The sequence below is a fragment of the Epinephelus lanceolatus genome, chromosome 7 (genome assembly GCF_041903045.1).
Source record: "Epinephelus lanceolatus isolate andai-2023 chromosome 7, ASM4190304v1, whole genome shotgun sequence".
Taxonomy (NCBI): Eukaryota; Metazoa; Chordata; class Actinopteri; order Perciformes; family Serranidae; genus Epinephelus; species Epinephelus lanceolatus.
Window position 1 is genome coordinate 34,118,622 of NC_135740.1, and position 13,063 is coordinate 34,131,684.

General features: G+C 41.0%; 1 protein-coding gene across 2 annotated transcripts in view; it reads right to left on the minus strand.

Annotated features, from left to right (window-relative positions):
- Window positions 1-5,025: 5,025 nt before the first annotated feature.
- Window positions 5,026-13,063, minus strand: part of rab28 (RAB28, member RAS oncogene family) — a 41,737-nt gene continuing 33,699 nt past the window's right edge. Inside the window, exons 7-8 of one of the 2 annotated variants that reach the window (XM_033633653.2) lie at window positions 8,281-8,382; window positions 5,026-6,605 (exon numbers count right to left, since the gene is read on the minus strand). In XM_033633653.2, the coding sequence (XP_033489544.1) occupies window positions 8,287-8,382 (96 nt within the window). In that variant the 3' untranslated portion in view covers window positions 5,026-6,605; window positions 8,281-8,286. The remainder of the gene's footprint in view (window positions 6,606-8,280; window positions 8,383-13,063) is intronic. The other variant, XM_033633654.2, reaches the window with a different exon arrangement.

Below are 13,063 nucleotides of genomic sequence, written 5' to 3' on the forward strand. Positions count from 1 at the left end.
GAGGCGGGGCTTCGCTTCAGCTGCACTTATCACCATCTTCCATGTGGTGTTGTTGTTCATCTGTGCTGTTAGACGTTGTTCTTGTTCAACGGCAGACTAGAACACCTGTAAAGGCCAAATCGTAGTTTCTGCGTTTGCGTGTTCGTAAGGGTCTGTTTTGTCTGTGTGACGTAAATGTTGTCATCCACTCATGTCCACGAGGGTCTGCACAGACCCTTGTCAGACATGCAGTCCATTTTTTGTGACAGTGCGGACTGTTTGCATAGCAATAGCGCTGACTGCATATGCTCCAATCTCTTGTTCCACAGTCCAGTTCAGAACACTGCAGCCAAACCAGCTACAGCTGCTGCTCCCGAGTTTAAGTCAGTTTTACCTTTATATCTGACAGACATTCACTCCAGACCCAGCAGCGGCTTCTTTGTTTAAGCTCTCCCGTTTACTGCTGGTGGCTGACATGGACCGTCACTTGTACTATGAATAGAACTGCGTGCGTGTCCACGTGACCACAGCTGTCTGCGGACGTTAAATGCAGAAAGTATATCTGAGCTTTAAGTGCAGAAGCAGAAGAGTTGCATCCCCAGTACCTATGGTACTGGAGAGAAACGAGTACCATCACGTTTTCTGACATTTGGCATCATCTTGGTTCCAAAGTATTGGTTCTCGTGACATCCCTAGTCGCCCATATACTTCAACAACATAATAGAATTCCTGAAATTCAGTTAGAGTTTCTGGTTTTGGTGTGCCACCCCAGGGTTTTCAGTGGCCCCATCTGAACACCCTTAAAACATTTGTGGGGACACCACTGAATCAAGACAGTGACAAACTTTTTAGTACAGCTCTCCAAGCCTGGAAGCAGTGAGTATATGATATGGTTACTTTTTTTCTTTAACTGGGGATCAAGGGTAATGAATCTGGTATTTTTAATAGAAGACTATAATTTCTTATCTCAACACACTGTCTTATTTTTGTGTCCTTTGTTATAGTGAAAGACTATCACATGCCCTGTGAAGAGGCTCTTGCTTTGTTATTGCTCTTTCATTGCCTCCCTCCCCTCTGCATCTAAAATCTGATACAAGAGCTTTTCAGTTTTAAGTGCTATTCATTACAGCCCACTGAAAATAGCACTCATCCGTGCCCTCTGAAGAGAGAAAGACTTTTCAGTTTTCTGTCCCCGTGCCTCTTTTTCAGAATCTGTGCTTTTACTGGCAGGTCTTCTCACCAGACCAGCGGACTATAAATATGACCCCTCTGAATGCCCACATCCTTGCCCCTAAAATAAATCATGTGCCTTTCAGTTGGAGCAGACACACGGCACCTACCAGGACAGTCCCGTCTGTCTACACAAGCTGCAAAGGAAAAGTTCTCAGATCACAATCTACCAACACACACACACACACACTTAGGGACACCCACAGACAACAGAGGAGAGTGATCCTCTGAAGTACCCTGGGAACGAAGCACTGCTGGCTCACCTCAGGGCTCAGAATAACTGGATGCCAGCTCTGGCCCAATGCAGGCTTTGCCTTGCCTGTCACTCCTCTCGCTGCTGGCTGGCCCAGTTTGCTGTAACAGAGAATAGGAGCCAGTGTGGGGACCAGGGGGACTGGAGCTCATCAGAGGGGTTGACTCAGTCCTGCCTACTCCCTCAACGCTGTGGGTCTGGCACTCTGCGCAGGTGGAAAACGGAAGAGGGTGAGTGGGTAATCACGAGGGTGTTGGCCCCATTCTGCCCACACAAAAAAAAGCACAACCCACAACTATGGGCCCTCTTACCAGCCTGTCGTGTGTGGTTTTTTGAGACTGTCATCACAGACATTCAGCAATGAGAAACACAGACGGGGAGGAAGAGGAAAGAGAATTCAAGAAAGCGGGACTTGTGCCCACTGAAGTCAAGTAAATATGGGCTGAAAGCTCAGAGAAGAGGCAAAGACCTTCAGAGGGAAGAAGTGTTTGGGTTTCATGGCGGACCAAAACTTATTCTGAGACTACAAAGTAGTGAGCAAATTTAATGTGTCAGCGTGGTTAACTAAATATGAACAAATATAGTTCGTCTGTTTACCTCTGCATCTTCGCTGGTATGTGTACCCAAATGGAGAGTGAGCAAACACCAAAACCGACTAACACACAAACCGACTCACACGGAGGAAACAGGTAGACAAATTCATTTTGACGCAAATCGCCCTTGACTTTTGCCAATCTGTCAAGAAGCCTCACCCTTCCCAGGCATTATCCGCACCGTGATATTCTTTCCTTCCGTCTTTAGAGGGACGTCAGTGTGATGAGCGTCTAAGCTGGAAACGGGCTGCAGTTGTTTTCTTTGCAAAAACACCTGTCTAAACAGCAGCAAAGCCAAGGGCAAGTCTCGCCTGTCAGCGTCGGTGACAGCTCTTGACAAAAATTCAGCTGAGACAATTCCTAAGACGTCCACTCAAGCGAAACAATGCACGTGTGCTGGAATGACCCCAGCTGGGCCGCCTCGCTCCTCTTTGAGTTTCAGTGTTGTTTGTAGGAGCTCTGCAGCAGACAGACGGCCAACAACACCTGGGAGAAGGTAAAATGCGAGACATTCCCGTAAAGATACAGTCTTTGTTTTGTTTGTCTCTGTGGTTTCAAATGCACTTAATCCTTCTGAATACACCGGCGGTTTCAGTGACATTGACTCAGCAAAATAATAAAAGAAAAACCCTCTTACAGTTGTGTGACAGCAACAAAAGGCCGGACTATTTAAGTGATTAATTAATACAGCTTACAACCATTTATAAAGCCGTTTGTATCATCTGTCCGGAGTGGATTTAGGGGCTGTTTCAGTGAAGATTTACTGAACAAAGACCAGGTGGCTCATTAGCTACCAGAGACTTAGCTTGGTTTGTATAGAGGGGGATCTCTGGGGTGGTCAAGTTTCAGTCCTTATGCTTAAATTTCAACACATGGATTCTTAATCTGCAATGCCCTCATCAGCTATAGTCCAGTTCCCATCATCTGCCGCTCATATGAGCACCTCCGGGGCCTGTTCCTCTTGGTTTGTGTTAGGGTGAAAAATTGCAATGAAACTAAGACTCGAATGTGGTAACAAGCTGACAAAAGCTGAGTGATGAGAAGGCCTGTGCACATTCACACAGCTCAGCTTTTGGTAAAACTATACTACTCAAACTAACTTCATTTACGGTTACGGGTCAACACATTAAATTTTAATACCATTAGGGACAAAATGGCCTGGAATTATTTATTATATCACATTTTATTACTTCCCAGCAGTATACAGTGGAGTGTTTTTGGGTGTATAATGTCTCCAGCGAACCCACAATGGCATAAAAACATTTATTTATAATCAGCTTTACTGCCTACAGCAAAAATATGTCAGACTTGTGTAAAGACTTTTTAATGTTTAAAATGCCCATTGTATTGGATTCAGTGGCATCTGGCGATGAGGTTGCAGATGAAACTTCCAACACATTCTCACTCTGACCTTGTCTCATATCAACGTTTGATCATGGACTTTCCACGTCCACATACCGTGTGAAAGGTACCCTGGGTGTGTTGTTGACGTTCTTGGACACCGTGTCAAGTTCTGCCTGTTACATGCATTGTCTTCTTTCAAAATACACTTCTGTTTTCACAGGAAATTTAACATTTACATACAGTTTCTTTCAAAATAAACGCACTACGTCGGTACAACACCGTGAATTTCCTTTTTTTTTTTTTTTTTTTTTCCCTTCAACAACAAAAACACGTGGTTAGGTTTAGGAAAAAGAACAGGGTTTGGCTTTATAATCTCATGGGACATGAACACCGCTCTCTCCGATGAAGGTCAATGTTTTTTGGACCCATCCACCACCCCTCCTGCCTGCCCCAGTTGGACTTTCGCTACTTTAACTTTCATCCTTGTCCCGCCGTGTTTCCCCCTGATGCCACAGAGCGCCATTAAACAGCAACTGGCAGCATATCATGCCAACGTTAAAGGACACATTTTTTGTTAGTTTCTGACGCCCCAAGTCACTGCCCAAGTGCTGGGTTTTGACGACTTCTGAAAGAGACCGTGCTCAAACTTCTCCCATGTGCCAAGCATGTAGGAGAACTACAGTGGTCGCCACAAAAGGCAAATGGCTCTATCTAGAGCCAGTGTTTGGTTTGTCCATTCTGGGCAACTGTAGAAACATGTGGGCTACTGTAGAAATGTGGTGGAACATGGCAGTCTCTGTGAAGAGGCTCCACTGCATTTGTTGATATCAACACCTCAGTCAAAGGCCTGGGTTGGCAACCTTTACAAGTAAAAGAGCCATTTTTGGCCAAAAAAAAAAGGAAAAATGTGTCTGTACCCACAAAACATACTATAAGCCTTATAATGTAAGTAAAACAGTCTATTAAGTATTTGCCTATTAACATTACTAATAGGTCTAAATGAGCATTCTTTGATATGTTTTACTACAAGGTGGCTCCTCTGCAGTGGCCTATTTATAATTATTTGGTACTTTAACTTTGCAGCATTAGCGGTGAATGCAAAAAAAAATCTGTCTATACACTATTAAATTCTCAGAGACGTTTCGTTTTTTGGATTTGGAATCCATAGCCAAGTTCAGAGAGGGAAACTTAAGACAAGGCACTACTGTTTAGGTTTTGCAAAAGTTCTAGGAAAAGGTGCCAGGTCGTAGAATTTGTAAATTAAAATGTAAAAAAAAAAAAAAAAAAGTTATTAATTTCCATACAATTTTTTGTGAAAGCCACAGGGAGCCACTGGAGTGGGGCTTAAGAGCCGCATATGACTCAGAAGCCACAGGTTACCTACCCCTGGTGTAAGGTAATGAAAACATGATTCTTATTTTCTGTTGCTTATACACTACAGAAAAAATACTCGTTATATTTAGTTCTTGCTAATATTTCCCCCTAAATCCTACACACTGAACCACTTATTTGAAGAAACAATTTTCAATGCTTTTTAAGACTTTTCAGCACCTGCAGATTCATATAAAGCAATTACATCACAAAAACATCACAAATTCTGTATTCATAGATGCACTACACAAAGAATTCCTGGTTTGCCATGTTCCATTTTTATTTAGAAACACAAAACTGCGTCACTGTTTATGTCAACTAAACATTCACTTTAACCTGTACATTCTTAATTTTTTAAAGCATACATTTTGTTTACATGTTCAGGATTTACAGGATGTGTTCTGATCATTTCTAATCCATGAAAGCAGCTTTGAAATGCAGCTTTTATTGTACAAATACATATTTTACACATATGGCGGACATTTCTGTCGGTGAACGACACATTAAAACATGCCAACACAAACCATCATGTAAAAACTACTGTGACAAAACTGGTTAAACGTACAATATCTCAGTTGTCTCTAAGAATACACATACTGACAAACAGGCTATTAAAATGAAGATCCTATGAGGCATTTCATGCGACATAGCCATTCTTCAATGCAAACTTCTGTTCTAGAACGGACAGCTGAATAAGGCTATGTAGAGACCTCTAATAAAATGTTGTATATTTCAGCTCAGCTCACGCTCAGCTCGACACTCGGGTACTTCCTGAGTCATATTTACCAACCTTCATCAACACTTTATCAACACAGCATCTGAGTTGCCATGAACAGGATGAACCCGGGAATGTTACACAGTGTGAAAATGTAAAGCTGTATGATCACAATGTAATGTGGACCCTGCACAAAACATCTGGAGAACAGAGATGCTATTTCATGATTTGGATATTATCTGAATAATAAAGAATATAAAATGTAAATATTGATTTAAGATTGTAAATTTATATTTTCCTATGTAAAATAACACAGTACACAGTTGACGTCACAGCACTGCTGGTGCAAGCCCCTAATTGGCAAATTGAAAACAGATTCATTTCAGTCCACTACAGCTTTTTTTAATGCCTATCTGTTCAACTGAGGAGCACCACAGACGCATAAAAGAGCATTTGGTTTCAACTCCCTGTTTAAGTCTTACAACAAATTCACTTTGCAGAGGTGGATCTGACAGGTGTTGATGGTCCTTACAAATACACTGCAGCATATCTACTTATTTAAATGTCTCTAATATCACGGACAGAGGAAAATATACTGATATATAAAAATATTCCAATTATTGATTTCAGTTTTAAACATCCAGCCTCATTCTAATACGTAAAAGTCTTATTTTTATATTTTTTAAGGTGAATCATAGAAATAACATGATAGCTGCGTGTAAACTTGGAAAAAAAAAAAATAACGGAGTTCCCGCTTCCTTTTTGGTAAACCACCAAAGAAATCATTCTTGCTAAATATCCGAACTACAGGCCAAGGCCTCGAAAACCACACGGTCTGTTCTTCATCTCACCCGTGCGACTCACACACAGAAATACAGAGAACACACTCTAACACATTTCATCCAGTCACCCCACAAACCCAAGAAGAGGAATACTGACCGAAGGCAATTTTACATCTTGAAGAGTGACACTGTGTGTGTGTGTGTGTGCGTGTGTGTGCGTGTCTGTGTGTTTGCTGGAGAGAGGGTCACTGCAACACACACATGGAGCTGCGAGGGGGGTTGACTGTCCTGGCCACGGTGTCCTGACTGTAGTTCACGATGTCTGCCTTCACCACACGCTGAAATGATGCAAAGACAGATAAACACACACAAAGTTAATAAGCTAAGAGTCAAAGCATCACAATGTTAAATTTTAAACAAGTTATTTAAAAAGAAAAAGATCTAGTAACATCCCTTGAGGTTACCGATAAAATTGTGTCCACCACATTAAACAGCTTTACAAAGACTTGCAGTGAAATAAACACTGCAATTTAAAAAAACTGACTTTATGACAGGAATAGTTCAGGTAAAGACATAATGTGAAATACATGTCTTCACTTTATAGCCAACAGTTAGACGAGAGGATCGATGCCACTCCCGTGTCTGTACAATAAATATGAAGCTACAGCTGTTGCCGGTTAGCTTAGCTTAGCACAAATACTGGAAACGATGGAAACGGCTAACCCTTTTTAAGGGGTTTTTAACTTCCAGGCTATTTAATAATAATAATAATAATAATAATAATAATTATAATAAATTTTATTTGAAGGTGCCTTTCTTGGCACTCAAGGACACCGTACAGATACACAAAATGACATTAAAAAAATAAATAAATCTTGGCCAGTGACCTGTCACTATCATGAGGTTGCAGGGTAACTAAAGCCCCTTTCCCACTGCACAAAAAATCCCCACTAACACCCGCTAACATCTGGCTTTTGTATGTAATGGGAAAGGTTTCATTGGCCTGGGTCAAATGAGTCTGCTGCAGTCACAGGTATTTATCGGCTCTGGCTCTGATCGGCAGTGATGGAAATACAACACCCACATAAACGGTGTAATTTAAGCCCCTTTACTGATGCGATTTAATGACATGCCACCACAAAATACCGCCCGTCTCTGCACCCCAGCACTTGAACATCGATCCAAATTAATCGGCACTGAGTTTGAAAAGTGGACTAAATAAGTAAGAGATATATTTAAAAAAAAAAGAAACCACTGTGACATTTTCATTGGCCACCATGCTGCTTTCTACTGTTTACTAACCTGTTTTCCAGCGCATCATGATGGAAAATAGGTTAGTTAAAAATTAGAAAGCCGCATAGAGGACCATGACACACCAGTCAAAAAAGAGAAAGGCAGGCTTGTCTGCTGCAGAGCCATGTACACAGCTCTAGGTCTGCAAGCAATGTGGAAGGAGTCTATCACTTATTTTTAGCAGGTTTTCTCATGTTTAAAAATCGTGCTAATTTTGGTGGACAAAGGGTATGACAAAGACTTCAGGACTTCTAGCTGTAGCTTCAAGTGAAGGTGCACAGACATGAGAGTGACATCGACCTTCTCATCCAACTCATGGCAATAAAGCAGATAAACAAACTATTCCTGTAACATTTCACATGGCTCAAAATCCATAGTCAGAATATTTGTGTACCCCCAGCCAGTCAGGAGGCTTCTCTGTTATCATCATGAAGACTTTTCTCACTACATCACTGTCAAACAATTTAGAAAAACACACAAAAGTTAGATTTCTAAGACAGTTTAGCAAAATACTGTCAACTCTATGATAACACAACATAACAGAGGAGGTGTGATTAGGGTCTATTAGTCTGACGGGTTTCTTTACTTCTTCTAGAACTCTAATCTGAACCACAGGCACCAAATACATCCACCATGACTGCAATATTTACTACAACTACAAGGCAACTGTTGCCCTCTAAGACCTACTGAAATATACCAGTGTAAACTGTGGAGACATACTTCCAACTATTGAACAGAACATATTTTGCTTTGCTGGTTGTTGTCTTGTCTAATTGGGCCTTCATCCTGAGGGTAGTCCACGAGCTCAGCCTTCACAATCCTCTGAGCACGTTCAACACGTCAGAGCAGTGGAGAGATGGAGGAAAGCAAAAGGACAACAGAAAAGACAAGGACAGAGACATGGGGTGAGAGTGAGAAGAATGGAGACCAAAGCCAAGTAGACAGAGGACAATGAACAGCAGAGGAGAAATGAAGTGAGAAATGAACAAGAACTGTGAGACATAAACAAAAAAAGAATTACACTATGAAAAGTGACATCAGTGTGCAGCGACAGAAATCAAAGCTGAGCCAACAATGTAAAAGTGAAATAACCTTTAAAACCAGAATAACTTACTTGACTTTTCTAATTGGAAATTAAACCATGACCCAAAAATCTTACATTGATCTTGAGAAAATAAAAGGTATAAACCGCAAAACTCACCTCTGACAAGCAGAATCCAGAAACTGTTTGCCATTTTTGCTTTATATATATTTTAAAAGATTATTAGATTGTCAAAATTGTTGTCATTTTATGTTAATCAACTAATCTTTTTGGCACTACAGTAAATTGTCGACATTACATAGTATGGCTTGTAGTGTGGCTTTCCTGTTATGAGCCATGAAGAAATGATCATTGGTAGAGGATAAATTTAGGTGTAGCTAGGCCTTAAAGTTACTTAACTTAAAGGTTATGCCTGGTGTAAATCCAACACTCATTTCTCATTAGTACAGAGTTCTAATTTTATGATTGGGATATAAACCAAGCTGTATTTGTTCCTCTGACCGATGTGTGATGTCTATCTGTGTGTTCCAATACCCATGCTACCATACTGTATAGCATGCCAGAAAAAGATTTAGTATGTCCCAATACATAGTATGTCAAATGCAGTATGCAAAAAATACCAGAATGTTACTACTACATCCAGTCCGATTTTGCAGTATGCAAGCCGGCATGCTTTTCTGGCTATTCTGACCCACAGTCTACTGCACTGCAGATGATGCAACATATCGACAGAAGTCCCCATGACGGATGACAGCGCATTCAAGTAACATTCAGTCGAATAGTAATAATGGGAATAGTGATTGTTAAAGTGAACAAAATAATCATAAATATCACACACAACAAAAAGACATAACTATGGAAATAACAACCACAGAGAACTACAGATGTAAATTCACTGTCACAAATATAATATGTTGCCGTCTACAATCTGTGCAGTTCTAACTTTAAAATTAAACTACACACATTGCAAAGTGACAACAGCAGATCTCTCCGGGTTGATCTCCATCTCTGGCGTTAAATGGTGTTTCTTTTTTATCTCCAAAGTAATGGATATAAAAGCAAGAGAATCAAAGTTCAGGGTGTAACATTATGAGAAAGTAGTATGTCCCAACTGTGTGCATACTACATGCAACAGTGCATACTTTTTAAGGGCAGCTGCAGTACCTACTAAAAGTGAAAAGAAAAAGTATGTGATTCGGAATGCACCCTATTTTATTAAAATCTTGACACCTTGTGGAGCATTTTGAAACTCTACGTGTCAGCTGTTGAATTTTAGGAATACATAAGCCGGGCCTTCAAGTTCAAACTAGCCTAGATTTGGTCTTAACGTTCAACAGGGGGTTCAACAAGCTGTTGGACCCCATCACCAGTGAAGAACAGACCACATGGCTGAGCAGCAGGCCCTGGTTGGCTGTCTGATTAACGAGCTGCCGAAGCCCGGTGTCGGAGTCAGTGAGTGATCCGTGGCCTTGCTATCTGATCCACCAGACAGAGGACCATGACGGAGAGGGCTGCCAGGCAGATATAATACTGTCAGGGGTCGTGACCCTCGTGTTCAGCTCTCTGAAGCTGACAGCTGATAATGAGGCCTCGCCGGCCCCACGGCTAGACCCAGAGCCGTGACCTGCTCAGAGCCTCACCTCTGTATCCACGACATAAACTCACTGTGTCATTCCTTCACATCGCCAACAATAACGTTATGTATTTTAATGTCTTTTAAGAATGTGTTCTTTTTTTTCTGCATGGGAAAACTGATTACGTAGAATTTATTTCTGTAAATGGAACTGTAACTGAAACGATTGGACAGAAATTCAGTTTAATGCCAAACATTCCACAGTTTCTACTTCCTACATGTGAAGATTTTGCTCCATTTTACACTGAATATCTATGAGTTTTGGACTGTTGCTCATACATCACCATGGTCTCTGGGAATTTGTGATCAGCATTCCTTTTTTTTAAAATACTATTTTCTGACATTTCACCACCAAAACGACTAATTAACTGATAAAATAATTGTTGGATTGAACGACAATGTAATACTTGGTTGCAGCCGTAGACCAAACCAGCAGTCATTCAGTGAGTACTGATTCAGCAAGTTCTCAGAGTTTGCAAACAAAATTACTGTCCTTGATTAAGAGCCAGACAGTCCTTATGTTTTAGAGTCCTTGGAACTTCAACTTTTTTGGGGGGGTAACTAAAATATATTGATGAGGGTCTCTACCACTGTCATGAAAATTAAATAGTGCCAGCTAATCACATTTTACCAGTGTGTAGGCATATCCATTAGGAGTGAGAATTGGGAGTCCCAAGTCTAGATGGGCAAGTCTCGAGTCAAAACCCAAGTCCTAAACTTTAAGTTTCAAGTCCTAAACGAGTCATAATCCACTCTTCACCAAGTGTAATGCCATTTTAACAACATAGTGTTAATATATTTAGTTTAAAAAGATCATGACTGCTTTTTAAAATTTGTAATTATTTGTTAAAACAAATTTGTTAGAAATGGTTGCGTCAAGACTTTTTTGATTTTGTCAAGATAGGTCAAAGGTCTTCAAATTCAGACATGAGTCTGACTCGAGTCCAAATCATATCAAACAAGTCCACACCTCTTGTACGAGTCCATTAGAAACTGTTCCCGTGTTTTTCTTCCTTATTCTGCTTTGAGCTCTGGCCACTATAATGAGATCATTACCTCACTGTTACAATTATGTCCTTATTCTTGAAACATCACAAGAATCAGAAGTTTATATATATGCATATAGCGCTTTAAAAAAACACTCCAGAAGTCATGTTTTGTTTGTTTCTGTCAACTTGTCAGCCTTTTTGGTTCGAGCCCTCAGCCTGCTTGTTAAGCCTGGATTAAAGCACTTTGCTTTATTGACAGAGCTATCACAGGGAGGGCAGGAAGAGGAAAGTAGATTGACAGCTCCATTAGTCGATGGTCATTTTCAGTTAGTCAGCAGCGGTGTTGGTGATGGGAGAGGGGCTTGAGAATTTGGCCAGTCCTTTCCTGACATGCTCTCCCTTCACTGAGGGTCCTGACCTCTCTGTAGCCTCCAGGCTCATCAACCACTACCCAGCCAGTGTGGCTCCAACCGGTCATATCAGACCCAGGATTAATGCTTCTGTGGGAGGTGACCTTGTAAATCCTACAGCTGCCACCACTGGGCACCTCGGTCTGGCTGGCAAGCTGAGACCCTGTTTTAGCACCAAAACGGTGGGAGATAAACCAAATAAATCAGACAGCCACTCCTAACCTCCTCACCCCTACGACGGCCTACTTTTAACCTCAGACTTCACGCGTTAATGTGCTCAATGTGGGTCTATTTACAGATGGCCAGTGTCAGTGGCAGGTAGAACATCACAGGAGGCAGATGTAACAAACTCATGTTTACACAACAAAAGGTCCTTTACAGTGTGTGGTGACCTCCATTGACCTCACACACTCACTGTGACCTCCCTTAAGTTCAGGCATTGCATTACACGTAATGTTAGGAGAGAGGAAGCAGAACCAAATCACCAGCTACTTTCACTATTTTACCAATCAGCTATACATTTAAAGGAATACTCAACCCACAAAATAACTATTTGTACATCAATTACTCGCCCGCGTTACATTGAATTTGTAAAGAAAACTTCATTTTCCTTACACGTCTCCATGATGAACAAAGAATCCAAAACCAGAGAATATTCTTGATGAATTGGAGTAAAAAGGGGACGTAGTTATTAACTTCCGTTTACGAACTCTCACACAACTCATGCAGTATAATCCAAGTCTCATTAGCCAGTCGTACGTTCAGTACTATTAAAAACACTTACACATACAAGTAGGTCACCTGGGCAAACGTGGAAGTACTGAGTATCACAGTCCTGCATTGGGCTTGGTACCCAGAGATACCCGGCAGGTGATTGCATTTTGTCTTAATTGTATTTTTTGGTAAAGTTCTGGTTGAAAAAACAACATTTGGTTTGGATTGGGGTTGCTGGATGATAAATTTCTTAAAATAAAATGAGAAGAAGAAGAAGAAGAAGAAGAAGAAGAAGAAGATTTAATGTTCTGATGTTTTAATCCTCTGACTGCTGACTTTGTGTGCTGGATCTGTCTTCTGTGACAGCTGGAATATGAAAGCTGCTTCAATCAGGTACATTACTGACAGACACATTAACTGTGGAGATGTGCTGCTCAATATCATGAGAATAAGCAAAAAATATCTTAGTTTCACATGTATGAAATGTCCCTAAATGATCACTTTAAACATGCTGCCTAACATAATTATTTCAACATTGCATGGTTATTATGAGGTTTGCGGTCTTGGGTCAGGCCGTGGATCTTGGGTTGGCCAGGTTGGGTTGTAGAACGAATTGGTGCGCCGGTGTGGTGTTGCATGCCACGGTTGTGGTTTTGGAGCAGATATTGAAAATCAGACCAGTGGTTTTGGAGCAGATATTGAAAATCAGACCAGT